The 15,651-nt window shown below is 61.6% G+C and overlaps 5 protein-coding genes across 5 annotated transcripts; 3 read left to right on the top strand and 2 right to left on the bottom strand.

The window, feature by feature from the left end:
* Positions 1 to 130: 130 nt before the first annotated feature.
* HETIRDRAFT_109223 (MFS membrane transporter) lies at positions 131 to 1,593 on the top strand (the record flags this gene model as incomplete). The annotated part of the gene is made up of 3 exons (XM_009546252.1): positions 131 to 217; positions 274 to 415; positions 470 to 1,593. The coding sequence occupies 3 exons, from the start codon at positions 131 to 133 to the stop codon at positions 1,591 to 1,593; spliced, it is 1,353 nt and encodes a 450-aa protein (XP_009544547.1).
* A 326-nt stretch (positions 1,594 to 1,919) lies between these two features.
* Positions 1,920 to 4,929, bottom strand: HETIRDRAFT_450244 (uncharacterized protein; the record flags this gene model as incomplete). Its single annotated transcript, XM_009546251.1, has 5 exons — positions 1,920 to 2,343; positions 2,404 to 2,837; positions 2,921 to 3,243; positions 3,418 to 3,531; positions 3,615 to 4,929. 5 exons carry the CDS (start codon positions 4,927 to 4,929, stop codon positions 1,920 to 1,922), a joined length of 2,610 nt encoding a protein of 869 aa, XP_009544546.1.
* Positions 4,930 to 5,006: 77 nt separating this feature from the next.
* On the bottom strand, positions 5,007 to 6,016 carry HETIRDRAFT_450243 (uncharacterized protein; the record flags this gene model as incomplete). The annotated part of the gene is made up of 2 exons (XM_009546250.1): positions 5,007 to 5,568; positions 5,625 to 6,016. The coding sequence occupies 2 exons, from the start codon at positions 6,014 to 6,016 to the stop codon at positions 5,007 to 5,009; spliced, it is 954 nt and encodes a 317-aa protein (XP_009544545.1).
* Positions 6,017 to 7,185: 1,169 nt separating this feature from the next.
* Positions 7,186 to 8,577, top strand: HETIRDRAFT_433497 (uncharacterized protein; the record flags this gene model as incomplete). Its single annotated transcript, XM_009546249.1, has 3 exons — positions 7,186 to 7,655; positions 7,720 to 7,885; positions 7,947 to 8,577. The coding sequence occupies exons 1-3, from the start codon at positions 7,259 to 7,261 to the stop codon at positions 8,575 to 8,577; spliced, it is 1,194 nt and encodes a 397-aa protein (XP_009544544.1). The 5' UTR covers positions 7,186 to 7,258.
* A 2,313-nt stretch (positions 8,578 to 10,890) lies between these two features.
* HETIRDRAFT_314333 (uncharacterized protein) lies at positions 10,891 to 15,066 on the top strand (the record flags this gene model as incomplete). The annotated part of the gene is made up of 20 exons (XM_009546248.1): positions 10,891 to 11,050; positions 11,169 to 11,362; positions 11,835 to 11,908; positions 11,961 to 12,027; positions 12,085 to 12,573; positions 12,620 to 12,775; positions 12,829 to 12,963; positions 13,053 to 13,236; positions 13,291 to 13,387; positions 13,440 to 13,520; positions 13,581 to 13,596; positions 13,650 to 13,729; positions 13,788 to 13,879; positions 13,936 to 14,097; positions 14,127 to 14,140; positions 14,164 to 14,215; positions 14,268 to 14,324; positions 14,438 to 14,687; positions 14,738 to 14,826; positions 14,894 to 15,066. The coding sequence occupies 20 exons, from the start codon at positions 10,891 to 10,893 to the stop codon at positions 15,064 to 15,066; spliced, it is 2,622 nt and encodes an 873-aa protein (XP_009544543.1).
* Positions 15,067 to 15,651: the final 585 nt, after the last annotated feature.

The following is a 15,651-nucleotide window of genomic DNA, read 5'->3' as shown; positions in this document are numbered from 1 at the left end:
ATTCTCTCAGAATATGCCGGGCATAAGAACCCCCTCGTCGGTGTTCAATCTCTCCCACCGCCCTGTACGCTCGCCCTTCGGGAGACGGAGCGTCGCAATTCAAGCACCCTGGACGATACATGGCAGAGACATGGCGACAGACTCCGTCGACCCAGAGTTGAAACTTCCAAAGCGCTCTTCTCTCATATGCATCATAGCTTTGAATGCTCTATCGCAGGTCGGCACAAGCCCTGCCCTTTTTGAGCCCATTCGCAGCTCATTGTGAATTGACAGGTGTCGATGTTTATCGTCGTTTCATCGGCCAGCAAGTATGCCGAGTACTTGGGAGGCACAGCGACGTTTTCAGGGCTTGTGATCGGGATCCCAGTCGTGTTCGCAGGAATAGCACTCCTGCCTCTGATGGCAATTGATCGAGGTGCGTTTCACTGCACAGACTGCCAAGATATCCTTGTATTCAGGCCTTGTCTAGGAGCATACACCATCCCAATCTATTTCGCGTGTGCGATGGCTATTATAGGTCACATTCTGTATGGCCTGGCCTACCGTGCCAACTTCCTATACCTCGTTCTCATCGGGCGTTGCATCATCGGGTTCGGCTTCACGAATTTCATGTACTCTAAGCGTTTCTGCTCCGACGCCCGAATAGTCGGTATCCGCCGGCGCACGACTCTCGCGGGATGGCTTGTTGTCGGCCAGGGAATCGGGTTCAGCGTCGGTCCGTTCGTCGGGGGATTGTTGTATCGGGTTGGTTTCGAAAACGCTATCTTTAATGGGTACTCGAGCCCAGGGTGGGTCATGGCCGCTGCGTGGGCTCTATTTTGGTTCTTGTGTGTACAATTCTTCGAGGACGTGCCGAGGGAACCTCCACGACCTGAGAATGCGATCCAACACAGCCCCGTTTCTTCTCCCCACACAATCCCGCTCTCCGTCGTAGAATCCGGACACGATATTGCTTCTCAACGGTCCATCAGCCCCTCGTCGACCTTGACACCCGCTTCACACAATCCTAATCGCCGTCAATACGGAGTGATTGTGACGATGTGCTGGTTCGCCATGACCTGCTTCTTCATCCTTGGGGGCTGGGAGTCCAATTTGCCCATCTTTACCGCTCAAGTGTTCGGCTACTCCCCTTTTGCCGCCGGTAACTTTATTGCTCTCGGGGGCGTCTGCACATTCCCTTTGCTGTTCGTCAACCTCTATCTCGCGCGCCGCATCCAAGACAGGTACATACTCCTCTTCGGGGTGCTCTCGGGTCTCCTTGGCCTGCTCATCACGGTCGCGATCCTGAAGGCGGACGTGGTCACGTTTGGGTCGCTGTTCGTCTGCTGGTTCCTCGTGGCGCTCGGCTTCAATATAGCGAGCACCGTGACCATGAGCTTGCTGTCGAAGCAGTGTCCGCCGGAATGGAACGGGCGGCTGAGTTTGGCAATTCAATACAGCAACTTCGCAGGACGCGTGTCGGGCGCCGTGTGGGGTGGAGCGGGAATCAAGGTGGGGATGCTGAATTATGTCGGTCTGGAGATAGCCTTGGTTGGCATCGGAGGGGTCTTGTTCCTCACGTTGTGGAGAGAGCTGAAGGCGAAGACAGGGTGACTGTTTTTCTTGTGATATTGTAATAATTTTCGCGGCTGTATCGCATGTATCTCGAGGACGCTATCGTATATATTTTAATCAATGACATGAAGCGAAGCTAGCTGTTTGTTTTGGGATCGGCCTTCCTCAACACAATTTGGCAAGTGTCTCGACATGTCATGCGCATGCAGCGCGCTCGAGTCTTAATTATGGAAAGTTGCACGCCAGCCTCTACGCACCACGGTCAATATAAACGACACGCCGCAAGGTCAAGCCTGAGAACGGAGGCTGAAAGTACTGTAAGATCTATGCACGTCCCCACGCCTCCTTGCACGTTGCCAACAGGGTCAACAGCACGCGGAGCACAGACCCGAATCGGGAAGCGGATAGAGCGTAGCTTGCACGACGGTGACGCCAGGCACTGGCTCTGCGGCTTCCATTCTGCGCCCCAGACGTACATAGGGGACGGCGACAGCTGAGAAGCAGGCTGCGAACGACGGTAAGGACTGCGGGCGCGAGGGCTCGTTCTCACACGGCCGATCGCGTCGCGTTCCTCGGTGGTAGTGGGTGGGAGACGCGAGCGAGGACGCCGGGGACAGGCCCAGGCGCTCGGGTTTCCCGAGCGCGCTTGTCACGGCGCGAGTCCCACACCAGAACGTTAGAGGCTTGCGGCGAGCGCCGTCTCGACGCTCGTGCATGACGTGACGACCGGGGTGGACGGCTGTCGGACAAAGCGACACCTGCGCGTGCGCGCGCGCGCGCTGCCCCTTCCTGCGCCACCAGAGAAGAGCAGAAAACTTCGCGCGTCACACGCCCCTCGACGCGCGGCACGCGGGCAAGCAGCAGCCCGACGCGCCAAACTCGCACGGGGCACGCCCGTCCCGAGTGCCGATGCGCTGCCCGTGCACACGCCAGCCGTCTCTTCTCGCGAAAGGGCCGCGCGGCGCGGCGAGGATGAACCGCGACGCGCAAGCCCCGCAGGACAGGGCTTCGCGAAGGCCGCGCACGGGGAGCACGGGAAGCAGCTGGCACGGTGCCTGCGCCATCCGGATCTGGACACGGGCGCGCACGCGCACGCGCAGCGCCGCGCGCTCGCGGCCCCTGGGGGTGGCAGGGCCCACGCCAGCGCGAGCGCCCGGAGAAGCCGCGAAGCGCAGGCCGCGCGCCTCGTTGCCAGCGCGTGCAGAACGTTGCGCCAGCAGCCCCGCTTCCGCTTCCACCCGCGCCGCCCACGGCGCCGTGTCACGCGGCGGAGTAACGCACGCCTGCGAACCGTGGGCTCGGCGCAACGGACTAGCGCGTGACGCGGCGCAGGCGTGACAGCGGGATGGCGTCATCGGGGTATCACATGGGCCGCGGCGAGGCCCGCGGAGCCGCTGCCGCCGTGAGCGCAGGTGCCCAGAGCGGGGCGGGCGCAGCGGCGAATGACGTTACTCGCTACAGCCCGTTGCGCCGCCGAGGCGAACGCGTCGACCGCACAAGCGCGGGTAGGCGGAGCTCCGCCGCATCCGGTGCGCACCGACAGGGCGAGGGCGAACGAGGGCCCGGCGGGGGGGGGGGGGGGTGGGGAGGAGACGCCGAGGGAGGCGTGAGAGCCGCGACCGAGTTCGGCGCGCGCTGGTGCAGGAACGCCGGCGGCACGAGGCGGGATCACGCGCCGCGTTGCGCGGTCTCGGGGGCAGTGAGAGCAGGCGCGGTATCGGCAACGCGCGTCATGGCAGGCTGATTCGGGGGATGATCATCGTCATCGAAGCGAGCCGATGACGACGGCGATCGCCCGGGCGTCCGCGCGTGCGCTTGCCCACCGCCCACGGCCGCGTGTGGGTCGGTGTGGTGTGCACGGACGTCGCGAAGGCGTCTGTGCAGGGTCTCCACGGTGCCCGTCCTCAATTTTAGCACGCGGGGATTCAACACCCGGCGCGGATCGACGCGACTCGGGCTCGGCGTCGCCAAGGTGGGCTGCCGTGGGCCACCGTGGGCCATCGTGGGCATTGATCAATCCCGCTCGGGTCGATACGAGCGAGGGACGTACAGGGGCGTACCGAGCCCCAGGCGCAGTCGTGGTCGTGGCGCGCTCCGGCGGCGGCTAGACCCCAAGGGTCCATGGCAGCCAGGTCGGATCGGTCGCGGTCGGGGACAGGCGATGGCGGTGACGATGACGATGAGGGTGGCGATGATGACGGCGATGATGGCGGCGATGGTGATCAAGATGACCAGGATAGGGCGGCGGAGTCGGGAAACGATGCTGGGAAGCGGATATCGGCGCCGGCGTCGGAGATACGCGATGGGGAAATCGGACACGCGAAGCGGCGTGCGGAAGATGGGAAGCCAGGGGGGCGTGGTGGTTGCCCGCGCGCACGGGCGCGGGCGCAGGCGCAGGCGTGGGCGCGCGCGTTCGACTGAATGGCGTGGGCGCGTGGGGCGCGGCAGGGTGTGCGAATGGGTGCCCGCGCGGGGAGCGGATTCGGCTTCGAGCCTCCCTCGGGCCGCGAGCGCGCGTGCGTGACGTTGGCGCGTTCCACTCGTCGACGTTCGACGTCGAAGCGCCGCGCAGTCTGGCGTGTCGTGGCGTGACAGGTGCCCAGTCCCCGTCCAGCGCCGTGCCCTCGCCGCTCGTTCCCAGCGCGTCCGCGTCCGCGTGCGCTCAAAGTGCCCGGCCTCGTGCGGCGTCTCCACGCCAAGGCGAGCTGTCCGCATCCGCGCGGGCGTCCGATTCCGCGTCCGATTCCGAGGGCGGTCCGAGGGCGGTCGAGCGCGCGGTGCCCACGTTCCCGACCAGAAGCGCAGGCACCGCACGGCGAAGCCGGCGCGTCGCGCGGAGCCAATGCGAGCGAGGGCCGAAGGGGGCGACGGGCGTGGTGGGGCGTGTGGACGTGCGGACGCGCGCGGAGACGTGGGAGGGCGGTGCGTGACCGCGGGCGCGATGCGAGGGGATACGAGGGGTGGAAACGGGACGGCTCGGAGGGACGCGAAGGCGCTGCGCCGCGCGCCGTGCGGTCGTGCCTGCGTCCCGTGCGAAGCGCGAACCTTGTGCGCGCGTGGCTGGATGTGGGTGTGGGGCTGCGGACGAATGGACTGGAGAGTGGGACGCGCGGGGAAGCGTGACGCGGGTGCCGGGGAGCCGGGTGGGCCGTTGTCGTCGTCGCCGGTGTCGCGCTGCGCACCTCGTTCATGAGCGGCGAGGTGACGATCTCTGTCAGACGGGGGATCATCTGGCCTGACGGCGCGATCTGAACCCTGGGGAGCTGATGAGGATCGAGCGCGACCAAGGGGAGGCAGGTACGTGGGCGACTCACGGTTGTGAACGTGAGAGCTGCGTGACTGTACCAGCGGTACGGGGTGCAGCGTGCAACGCATCGCGGGGTGGGCAAGCGATCACGGCGCATCGAGGATGGACGCGTGCATCCACTGGGTGCGTTGGGTGCTGCGCGTTACTAGGGGCGGAAAGCGGGCGGAACGCGGTCAGGCGAGTGCGCATCCGACTTGGGGTGGGACGGCTGCGCCGGTTCCGGATTGCGGGCGATCGTCGTGGCGCGTTGTGTGGGGGGCCTCGAGCGGGCGAAGAAGGGAAGGACGGAAGGCGGGCGCGTGTGGAGGGCGTGGGGTGGCGTCGCGCGGGACGGGAGAAGCGGGTCTGGGAGGTGCGGTGCAGATTGGGAGCGTCTGGGGGCCGCGGTGGGTGCTGGAGAGGAGGTGTCGCGGGGGTGGCAGGCGTCAGCGCGGCGGGGGCGTGTGGCCGTTCGGGTGGGTGGGATGGGCATTGGGCGCCCCGAGAGGGTCTGAGAAGGGGAGAGGGAGAGGTCAGCTGGACGACGCGCCTCTGCAGGCTTTGCGGGGACGCGCCGGACTGGTGCGATCAGACGGAGGGGATGTGGAGCGAGCGGCGAGCGGGGAGGACAGCGTTGGGGGCGAGGCGAGGGGAAAAGGCACGGGATGGGAGGGACGTGCGGACGGATGGACGGCATGGAAGCCTGCGATCGGGTGCCGTGCACGGATCTGGACGGCGCTGGACGGGTGGCGGAGGGCGCCGCTAGTATAGAACGCGTACGTACTGCGCGGATGATGTGGGTGCAAAAGGGAAGAGGGAAGGGCCGAGGAGGAGGAGGAGGAGGAGTGGGCGATGCGGGTGCGATGCGGGTGCGATGCGGGGGCCGGGACCGGGCAACGGCCGCTGGGGAGGGCGGGGAACGCGGTGCGTGACGTGCGTGACGGACGAGGGCCGAGGGCTGCGAGTCATCTGACGGGGTCTGACGGGGGGACGCGGGCGAGGGCGGGCGGGACGGCGCCACGTGTGTGGGTCGGAGGCGGTTACGGCAAAGGGTTGCGTGACGGCGGTGACGGACGTGACGTAGCAGCGCCGTGGCCGCGCCCTCGCGCAGAGATCGCCACGCTCCGCCACACGCTGCCCACGCCCTATATCTCCTCCACTCCCCGGTCCGTCCATGCTCTCCCCCAAGCCCCCTCCTCTCTGTCCCCCCTCCAGCCCCTTCCCCCAATGGACCGCCTCTCCCCTCCCCTCGTCCCGGTCCCCCCGCCCGACGCGTCCGACCCCTCGACCCCCCAACAACAGCCCCCGCCCCCGACTCACCCCGCCACACCCGCCCCGCCCCCGCCACAACCACCGGCCTCTCCCGCCCCCGCCCCCGCCCCCGCTGCCGCCCCCGCCGCCTCTAGCGCCAACGGCAACCCCCAGCCCCCACCCGCACAGCTCGCCCTCATCCTCTCCACCGTCCTCCAGGAAAACGAGGACCTCAAGCACGAGCTCCACGCAACAAAGCGCCGCGCAGACCGCCTCGACTACCTCCTCAACGTCATCTCTGCCAACCAGCAAGAGTCCCCCCCGCCGTCCCCCCCGGTCTCCTCCCTCCCAAAACCCGCTCTCAAGGCCATCCTCGACCTCGAGGCAAAGCTCGACGCTGAGCGCGCAGCCCACCTCGATGTCGACGCCCGCCTCCGTAGCCTCACAGACGCTTGGGCAGACCTCGATCGCTTCCTCCAGCACGCAGAGCTCCGCGCCGCAGACGCCCGTGCCAGCTTCGCCCACGCCGTCCGTGACGGCGCCGCAAAGCTCAGCCTGAACGGCAACGCTTCCAGCCCCGCCGCCTCACCCCCTGCCCCCAACCACACCACCCTCCAACACCAGCACCATTACCAGCAGGGCCATCCCTCTTCCTCGTCCTCGGCTGCGCGTCACCCGCAGCACCAGTACCCCACCGCCTTCGCAGCACGCGGCCCCACTCCGCGCAGCACCTTTCAGCAGCCATTTTCGTCGCTTCCGTCGCTGCCCCTCCCCCCTCCGCCGAACCCCCACCCTGGCCGCGTTCGCCCGCGCGACGACGCCGCAGATGACCTTGGGCCACCCACCAAGCGGCATCGCAGCGCCCGCTATAACGACGACGTCCGTCCCTCCTTTCTACATGTCCTTGCTTCCCAGTGCTCACCCTTCCTCTCCCGACAGACCTATCTCCCGCCGCCGAACCCCTACCTCCACCCTATAAACTACTCACAGTCTCACCACGCCCACGCTCTCCCCAGCCTTCCCCCGATCCACGCCCACCCCCCACCCCACCCGCACCACTACATCCCCGCCCCCTCGCATGGCCGCGGCCGCCCGCGTTCTCGCACTCCCTCGCACACAGACGGCCACCGCTCGCGCTCGCGTTCGTCATCGCTCTCGCTTGACGAGATGCTCCTCCAGGTCGCCACTGACGACCGCTCCCGCGCTGGCTCCCCCACCGGCACCCCCCTCGCGCCCTCAGCATCTGCCGGCGCCCTAGGCGGCCGTGCACCCTTCTACCGCGCGCCTTCTCCCGACTACCCACTCCCCGGCCTGCGCGCGCGCGGGAGCATGCACCCATCCACCGCGCACCCCGCCCCGCCGCCGTCCCACCCGCACCCGTCACTACCCTCGGCGCAGCGCAGCCCCGCTCACGGCCCCGCGCTCCAAAGCTACCAGACGCACGTATTTGCGCCACCCGTGACGGGCCCCCCAGGGAAGAAGCTCGCAGGCACCGCCTCGCCAGGCGCCGTGCCCGCTACGGTTGGGGCGAAGACGAACGGCAACGGCAACGGCAACGGCATTGGTGCGCTTTTTCCTGTTCCCCCCACCAGAAGCGCACTGATTCTGATACCATCTTCTTTCCTTAGACTTGCCCCGCGCGGCGCTTGCGCCCACCGGTGGGTCGTACCCGCCCACGAACGACAAGGGCCAGCGCATCTGCCGCCAGTGCGGCCTTCCCGGGCGCTACAAGGACGGCAAATGCGTCGAAAAATGGGGGCCCGGGCCTGAGGGCCCCGGCACCGTGTGTGATCGGTGCGTGTGCGCGCGGGATCTCAGCGCCGGCAAACCCTGACCCTTTTTTTTTTTTCACCAGGTGCCGCAAAAAGATGAAGCGCGTGGAGCGCCGCGGGACAATGCCTGGCCCCGGCACGGCGATCGCCGTGAGCGCGAGTCACGCCGCGCTGGACGGCGCGCCCGCGTCGGGCGCGCACCCGCACATGCACCTGCACCCGCACGCATCGTTCCCCGCACCGCATGCACACTCTAGTAACGGGCGGAACGGTCTCGGCACCACGAGCAGCCTGCGGCGCACGGACACGGTGCTCGCGAGCCCGCCGGTGCGGCTCGTGAAGCACGAGGCGGGCGGCGCGGAGGAGGGCTCGCGGTCGCCCGAGGGGCGGAGCAGCGCGTCGTCCGCACGGGCCACACATCTGCGCGTGCATTCACACTCGCACCGCGCGCTGGCGGGGAGCGGGGACGAGGACGTAGACGCGGACGGGAGCACAGACGAGCTGGAGCACGACGTTGAGGGGGAGGGGGAGGGGGACGCGATGGTCGTGGACCCTGCGGCCGCGGCAGCGGTGGGCGGCGTCAAGCGGAGCAAGGCGTGGAAGCGCGGGTATGCGCGCGGCGGGGAGGTGGACGAAGAGCTAGAGCTGCTCGAGGCGGTCGACGCGGCGGAGAAGGCGAGCGCGGGGAGCGAGTACGTGAAGCTCGAGGCGTGAGCCCGCGGACGCCGCGCGTCCGCTCCGTTTCCTCTTTATTCTATCCTGTTTGTTAGATCCGCCCCACGTCTCCGCGCGTGAACATGCCTCTCCCTTCCGTCCGGACGTTCTCGCGCTCTCGCCTCGTCCATATGTATGCGCCGGGCTCCGCGTTTTCTTATTCACTTTTCTCATTTTTTCATACGATTTACCTTCTCTTCTGTATATAGGCCCGTTTCTCGTGGGCCGCCTTTCGTCTCTTCGTCTTTATCATCTCTTGGTCTCCCCTGGCTTTCTGGCTCCGTATCGCGTTTTTCTTTCGCTATCCCGTTGTGTCTGTTTTATATCGCGTGTCGTGTTCGCGTCGTGTCGTGTCTGTATAAATAATCTGATCTCGTCGTCGGACTGTTTTCGCCCCGCGTCGTGCGATGTCTGCGTATGGGTCAAGAACCGGTATGACTTGCTTCCGATTTGTATCCGACCGGCCGTGTAGTATGCCGTAGATGCGTCTTGTTGAAGACGATGATGATTATATGCGTACTTTCGTGCCCGGTGACTATATGCGTATGTTCATGCCGCCCATTGGCGATCGAGGGCAAGGTTCGCGTGTATGCGCGCGTGCGGTGAGTCAGAGAAGAGTCGATGCGCGGGCGTGCGGGTTTCTGTGGTTATCGCCCATACGTGAGTGGGGGAGCTCCCGCTAGGAGTGTTCCGGGTGGGAGAATGTGGTCGGTGGGTATGCTCTTACTCGGTGGGAGTGGAGAGCGGTGGGTCGATCGAATGCATCAATGGACGGCGCGTCTCGGAGACGTGTCGCGTTGGTGGTTTCCCAGCACGTGAGCACAGCCGCTCGACGCATCGTGATCTAGCAAGTAGCTTTTCGCTCTGAACGGCCTTGACTGGTTGACTTATTACTTCGACTCGCAGCTGGAAATCTCTGGCGACACGTTTCATGGTGCTGGAAAGCCAAGCCTCGGCTCTTATGCGTGCATAGAGTCCGCCTCTGATTTCATGAGGTCCTGGTACAACAGCCTACACAGAATAACGGTCCCGCTGTTTGCGCGCGCTGCGCCGCACTTAAGATCTACCGCCGAGGGAATGCCTGCGTCATACAGCGCTCGCGCATCCCACGTTCTCTGCTCTCTGAGCACTTGATGCTTATTTTGAGCCAGGCATCAGGGTCGCAGCTAGCCTGGCGCTGTCAAAGTCGCGGCGCGTCTCGCTTGCTCGCACCAAGTCATGCCGTGGTGCACCGCAGCTCCTCCGCCCCCAGCTGGCTGTGCCGCAGGTTCAAACGTGCTTGCACCTATATAAGCCGGAGAAGGACAGGGCTGCGATCATGCAGCCGAGCGCGCGGTTTTGCGTGGCCCAGCTGTCCCCGCAGGTATCAGCACCGGCACACTCCTCGGGTCGCACGCAGGGTATGCGCCGCGCAGACGTATTCGACTGCGCACGCGCATGTGCTCCCCGATGCCGAGGTGGATGTCGGTGTCGTGCGTGTGGAGGCTCGCGATGCGCTCCAAGATCGTTGCAGGCTGCGATCCTCTCAGTACAGGCTGCGTGGGTCGTGTCGCTCGCCCTTGACCAGCTCTGCGGCATTTCGCGCGCAGCCGTCTCGCGCACCGTTTGGGTCACGCACGCTGGTCGCTCATCTGCCGTCTCGCAGCGATGCGCGCACGGAGCGTATGAATAGCCCGTCTCTCTCTCCGTTCGTACGCACTATTCCTCTCGGCGACTGCGCAGCCTGCGTGTCCGATGGCGTGAGCGCTGGGATCACGTCGAGCGCGCTTTCCATTGGCTCCCCGTTCGCTGAAGCGCTCTGTCATCTCTCTCATCTGGATCTTATAGGCTGTGCAGTGGAGTGGAGGACAGGTACGGCAACCTGGCTGGAATACGCGGTTCCCCCTGCGCGCTGCGCGATTCTTGGGCTTTATATACTGCTTGAAAGAGCTGAGACCGCAGGGTCTACTACGTCCTCAAATCGTGCAAACACTTCAAATGCCTCCCCGCGACGACTCTGAAAATCAACAAGGCAATACAGGCGAAGGGGGGTCCGATTTCAGAGGTGGAGATCGTGGTTATGGGTATCGGGGAGGCAGAGGCAGAGGCTGGGGTAGGGGAAACGGAGGCAGAGGCAGAGGCGGAGGTAGGGGCGGAGGCGGAGGCGGAGGCGGAGGTAGAGGAGAAGGTAGGGGGCGGTATCGCGGTGGTGGTGAACGCAGAGGCCAGCCGTTCTGGCGCGGTCGCGGAACGGGTCACCACCCCCCTCAGCAGAACGTAGCTACAAACGAAGGGTCTCTTGTCGAGCAAGAGCACGCCTCTGCGGAAGCATCCATGCTGGTGGAGTCGGACTCATCATCTCTGCCGCCTGCTCCCGTGGAGGCCGTCGGCGTCAAGCGCCCTAACTTGAGCGGCAACAGGGGAAAATATATCATCGTGTCGACCAACTTTTTTGAAATCACCATTCCCCAATGTCTCATCCACCAATATGACGGTCTGTCTCCTATATTCCACCTGTACCTTCGTGACTGACGGAAGGCTTTGTATTCTTGCACAGTCGGTAAGCATCGGCGTTCATCGTTTCGAGTCAGATTTGATTGACACGAATATAGTCATCTCGCCATCGGGCGACAAACTCCCGCTGCGGCGCTCGTTTGACATCATCCGCAAGCTGCAGCACGAAGTCGAACCGGACATCTTCAGTCGTCGCGGCGTCTACGATGGCCGCAATAATTTTTTCACCACCCAGAAGCTCGAATTCGGCAAGAGCGCCGAGGTACGACTTTGCCCATATTTTTTCGTCCACGTTCTGAATCAGGGATGAATTTCAGTTTGATGTCGTCATGTCAAAAGCGCCCCCCAAGGCTGACGCCGACGCCGACGCCGCCGCCGCCATCGCCGATGCCGATGTCAACACCAACGCTGACGCCAATGCTGATGCCAGTGCTGACGCCAACGCTGACGCCAATGCTGATGCCAGTGCTGACGCCAATGCTGACGCCAACGCTGACGCCAATGCCGACGCCAATGCCGACGCCAATGCCGACGCCAATGCTGACGCCAACGCCAATGCCGACGCCAATGCCGACTCCGGCGCCAACGCCAACGCCAACGCCGACGCCAATGCCGACTCCGGCGCCAACGCCAACGCCAACGCCGACGCCAATGCCGACTCCGGCGCCAACGCCAACGCCAACGCCAATGCCGACGCTGATGCCGACTCCGGCGCCAACGCCAACGCCAACGCCACCGCAAGCGCAAACGCAAACGCCGACGAGACAATTGCAGTCCAACGACGTGGCCCCAAAGTATACAAAGTCCGGTTGGTACACGTCGCAGTGATCAACCCCGAGTGCGTACCTCCCTATGTCGAGCGTCAGACTCATATATTTGACATCTATCAGAGTGCTTTCTCGCTTCGTCAACGGTCAACAGTCCAATGAAGAGCGCGTGCTCACATCCGCCGTTACCGTAAATTATCATGTCTCCCTCCGAGTGCCCGGACATTGATAAACTTCTATGCACCAGGCACTCAACACGGTAGTGCGAATGGTGCCAAACTCTTGCTATCCTTTTAATTCTCGTTGCTTCTATACAGATGAGGAGGTGCGGCCCATCGGAGGTGGTATTGATCTGTGGCGAGGATACTTCCAATCTGTCCGTCCGGGAATTGGAAGGATGCTGATAAACATTGATATCTCAACGGCTGCCATGTACAAACATGGCCGTCTTATTGATTTGTGTCTTGATTTCTTGGGCATTCCAGCAGGCAATGTGGTGGCCTTGGCACCTACCCGAGGCTTTCCCTTTCGAGAGCAGATCCGGCTAACCCATTTTCTGCGTGGACTTATGGTGACCATGCCTTATAGACAGCGCTCATTTCGCATTGCGAAACTGAGCAGGAGAGGTGCTTGTGATGAGACTTTCCAATTGGATGGGAAAGAAACAACAGTTGCTGAATACTTCAAGGATCACCACAACCATCCTCTCATGTATCCTGAGGTGATCTGCGCAGTGGTGAGTTTGAGCGAGCATGTAATTCACTTCAACTGACACTACTTAGCTGCCTCGCGGGGACGTGATTCCGCTCGAGATGTGTGACGTGCCCGCAGGACAGTTTATGAAACGTCAGATTCCTAAGGACAAGAAGCGGGATTTCCTGGCATTTTCCATGATGAAGCCTGGGCAACGCTTGGCAAGCATCCGGAACGGCTTCAACGTGAGCTTCTCTCTCTCTCGTACCGATCGAATTGATTATGGAAGAGGCTTCAGACCCTCAAGTATGGCGATTCCGAATACCTCACAGACTTTGGGATGAACGTCATACCGGAGGAGTTGAGGGTCAACGCCCGCATCATCGATCCCCCGACGCTGAAATACGGCGAGCAGGGCCGGCAAAAGAGCATCGTAAGCCTTGTTTCCATCCAGCTGAATCGCTCGTATTCTTAACAGCGCTGTGCTGAAGCTACCAGCAAATGGGGCATGGAACATGTAAGTGCTCGTCAAGTGGATCTGTCTTGTGCCATTATATGAGCAACAACAGGATCGACAAGCACGTATATGAAGGATGTAGCACCATTGACCAGTGGATAGTGGTTATTTATGAGCGCAGGGCCAGATTCAACCCGCCACGCCTAGAAGGAATGATACGCGGCCTTGTATCAGGCTGCGAAAGCATCGGTAACTCGAGCATCCAAGTGGTTCATGATCCTCTCTGATATCCAGGCTGTCTAGGTCTCTCGATTAATCCATATCCATTCTACGTGAAATGGGAAAATGGGCAAGGAAACATTGGCAAGGCACATCGATCCTCGAACCTTCATCTGTCTATGTCCGTTCTGAGTATCATTATTCTGTTAGCAACTGCGCGAAGCGTGCAAAAGCTGCAAGGATGGCCGTCCGGATCTAGTCGTCGTCATCCTTCCGGGGGACGGCCAAGATGACCTCTATGCCCACGTGAAGTTGTAAGTGCCAAACCTATCTGCTTGCAACATCTCTCATGCATCGCCGTCCTGATTCTCCAGCTTTGGAGATGTGAAGGTGCGTAAAGGCATGACGTTCGCGCACAATATGTCTGCTCATTCAACGAGAAGGACGGGGTGATGACGCAGTGCATGCTGTCAACAAAATGTACCGCTGCCAGCCGGCAATATTTTGTGAATGTGGCACTCAAGTGCGTTTCCCCAGTGCCCAGTGACGACTCCATTTGTTCATTGGTCACCTCTGCACAGGATAAACGCTAAACTCGGAGGGATCAACGTCATCCCGGATCCCGCCCATGTATCGATGTTGACCGATCCCGTTCACCCGACCATCGTAATGGGTACGTCTGCCAACTCGGTCTCGTATGTGTTCAGTCGGATGATCGGTTCGATCCAGGTGCGGATGTGACGCACCCACGGCCCGGGGTGCAGCATCGACCATCCTTCGCTGCCGTTGTCGCGAACATAGACAGCCACAACGCAAAATATGTGGCGAGGATGGAAGTTCAGGACCCCAATGTAGAGATGATACAGGGCTTGGAAGACATGAGCAAGGCAAGTCCCATTCCGGCTTAGAATATTCACCAGTCTCAATAATTTCCGTGGATTTTAGTATATCTTGGAGATGTACATACGGAGAAACAACATGGCACCCAAGCGCCTCATCTTCTACCGAGGTGATGCGCGTCTCTGCAAAATTGAACGGCATTCTTACGACGAGATGCACAGATGGCGTGTCGGAAGGCGAATTCAGACAAGTACTCGAGAAAGGTAAACATTGGTTATGTCCCTTCTAACCTGACAGTCCTCATCGCTCATCGGATATCAGAGCTTGTCCTCATACAGAGTGAGCATTCGCTGCATCGACGCTTGCGGGTACTGTTGAACGCAGCTTCCAGATGCGTGCCAAGCACTCGGCATCGCGCCTAAAATCACGCTGGTCGTGGTCGGCAAGCGGCACCACGCTCGCTTCTTCCCCACAGACACCAAAAACAAGGACAAGAGCGATAACTGTCGTGCGGGGACGGTCATTGACACAGGCGTGGTCAACCCCCTTGAATTCAATTTTTACCTGCAAAGCCACGCCGGAATCATCGGGACAAGCCGCTCCGCGCACTACAATGTGCTCTACGACGAGAATCAGTTCACGTTGGTGTCGTTATAGCGCTCTTCTCACCTCCGTACTGACCCGCATGAAGTGCCGACGGGTTGCAAGAGCTGTCGTATGCTTTGTGCCACGTGTACTCCCGCGCAACGCGCTCAGTGTCCATCCCTGCTCCCGTGTATTGTATGTGTGCTACTCCTTGTTGCCGTTCTCGACGCTGACTAGATGTGTCCTCCCCAAATGACGGCAGATGCGAACACCGTCTGTGCTCGAGCGCAGTACCATTACGATCCGCAGGTCAGAATGGGGCTCTCGCTATCGGAGACGGGGGAGAGTGAGGAGGAAGGTTTTGATCTGGAGGCATTCAAGAAGGGGTTCCTCCCACTGCACGAGCGCATGATGGGATCGATGTATTTTTCGTGATTGCGGCAGAATGGACCTCGGGGGTGAATTCGACAATGCGTAGCAGACGTATGTGGGCAATCGTGTAGTGTAGTCAGGATGTTTTGAGCATGCGAGAAGTTGCATTGCCAGACTGCTTAGTAACGTGTGTCCCTCCTGTTGCCTACAAAGACGGAATCAGGTCGGCGATAGAGCGTAAATGGGTCAACGCACTAAGCTAGAAAGACATGGATAGAGGAGCTCGAGTGTCCAAAGCGATGTCTGATGCAAAAGAAAAACAGGTCAACATAATCACAGGGAGGAGAGCGAAAACTCCACCGTCAGAGGGATGTAAGCGGTAGACATGATGTCTATTGTTGGTATAATTTCGAGCGTCTTTCAGCCTGGTCATAAACCAGAATCCAGAGTTGCCTTGCTCAATAGGCACTTCTATACGCTGAGAAAAATAACATGGATACACAATATCAAACTGAGGGCTGGAAATCACCCGGTGATGGTCTCAGTCATGTTGTCACGCAAGACATTGCTCACGGGCTGAAGCCAACAGAAGCAAGTGTCATGAAGCTACGTACAAGGATGAAGATATTGCATCCCTTGGAGCCATGT

This window comes from Heterobasidion irregulare (assembly GCF_000320585.1).
Source record: "Heterobasidion irregulare TC 32-1 unplaced genomic scaffold scaffold_03, whole genome shotgun sequence".
Classification (NCBI taxonomy): Eukaryota; Fungi; Basidiomycota; class Agaricomycetes; order Russulales; family Bondarzewiaceae; genus Heterobasidion; species Heterobasidion irregulare.
This window is presented reverse-complemented; position numbering and strand designations above follow the sequence as displayed.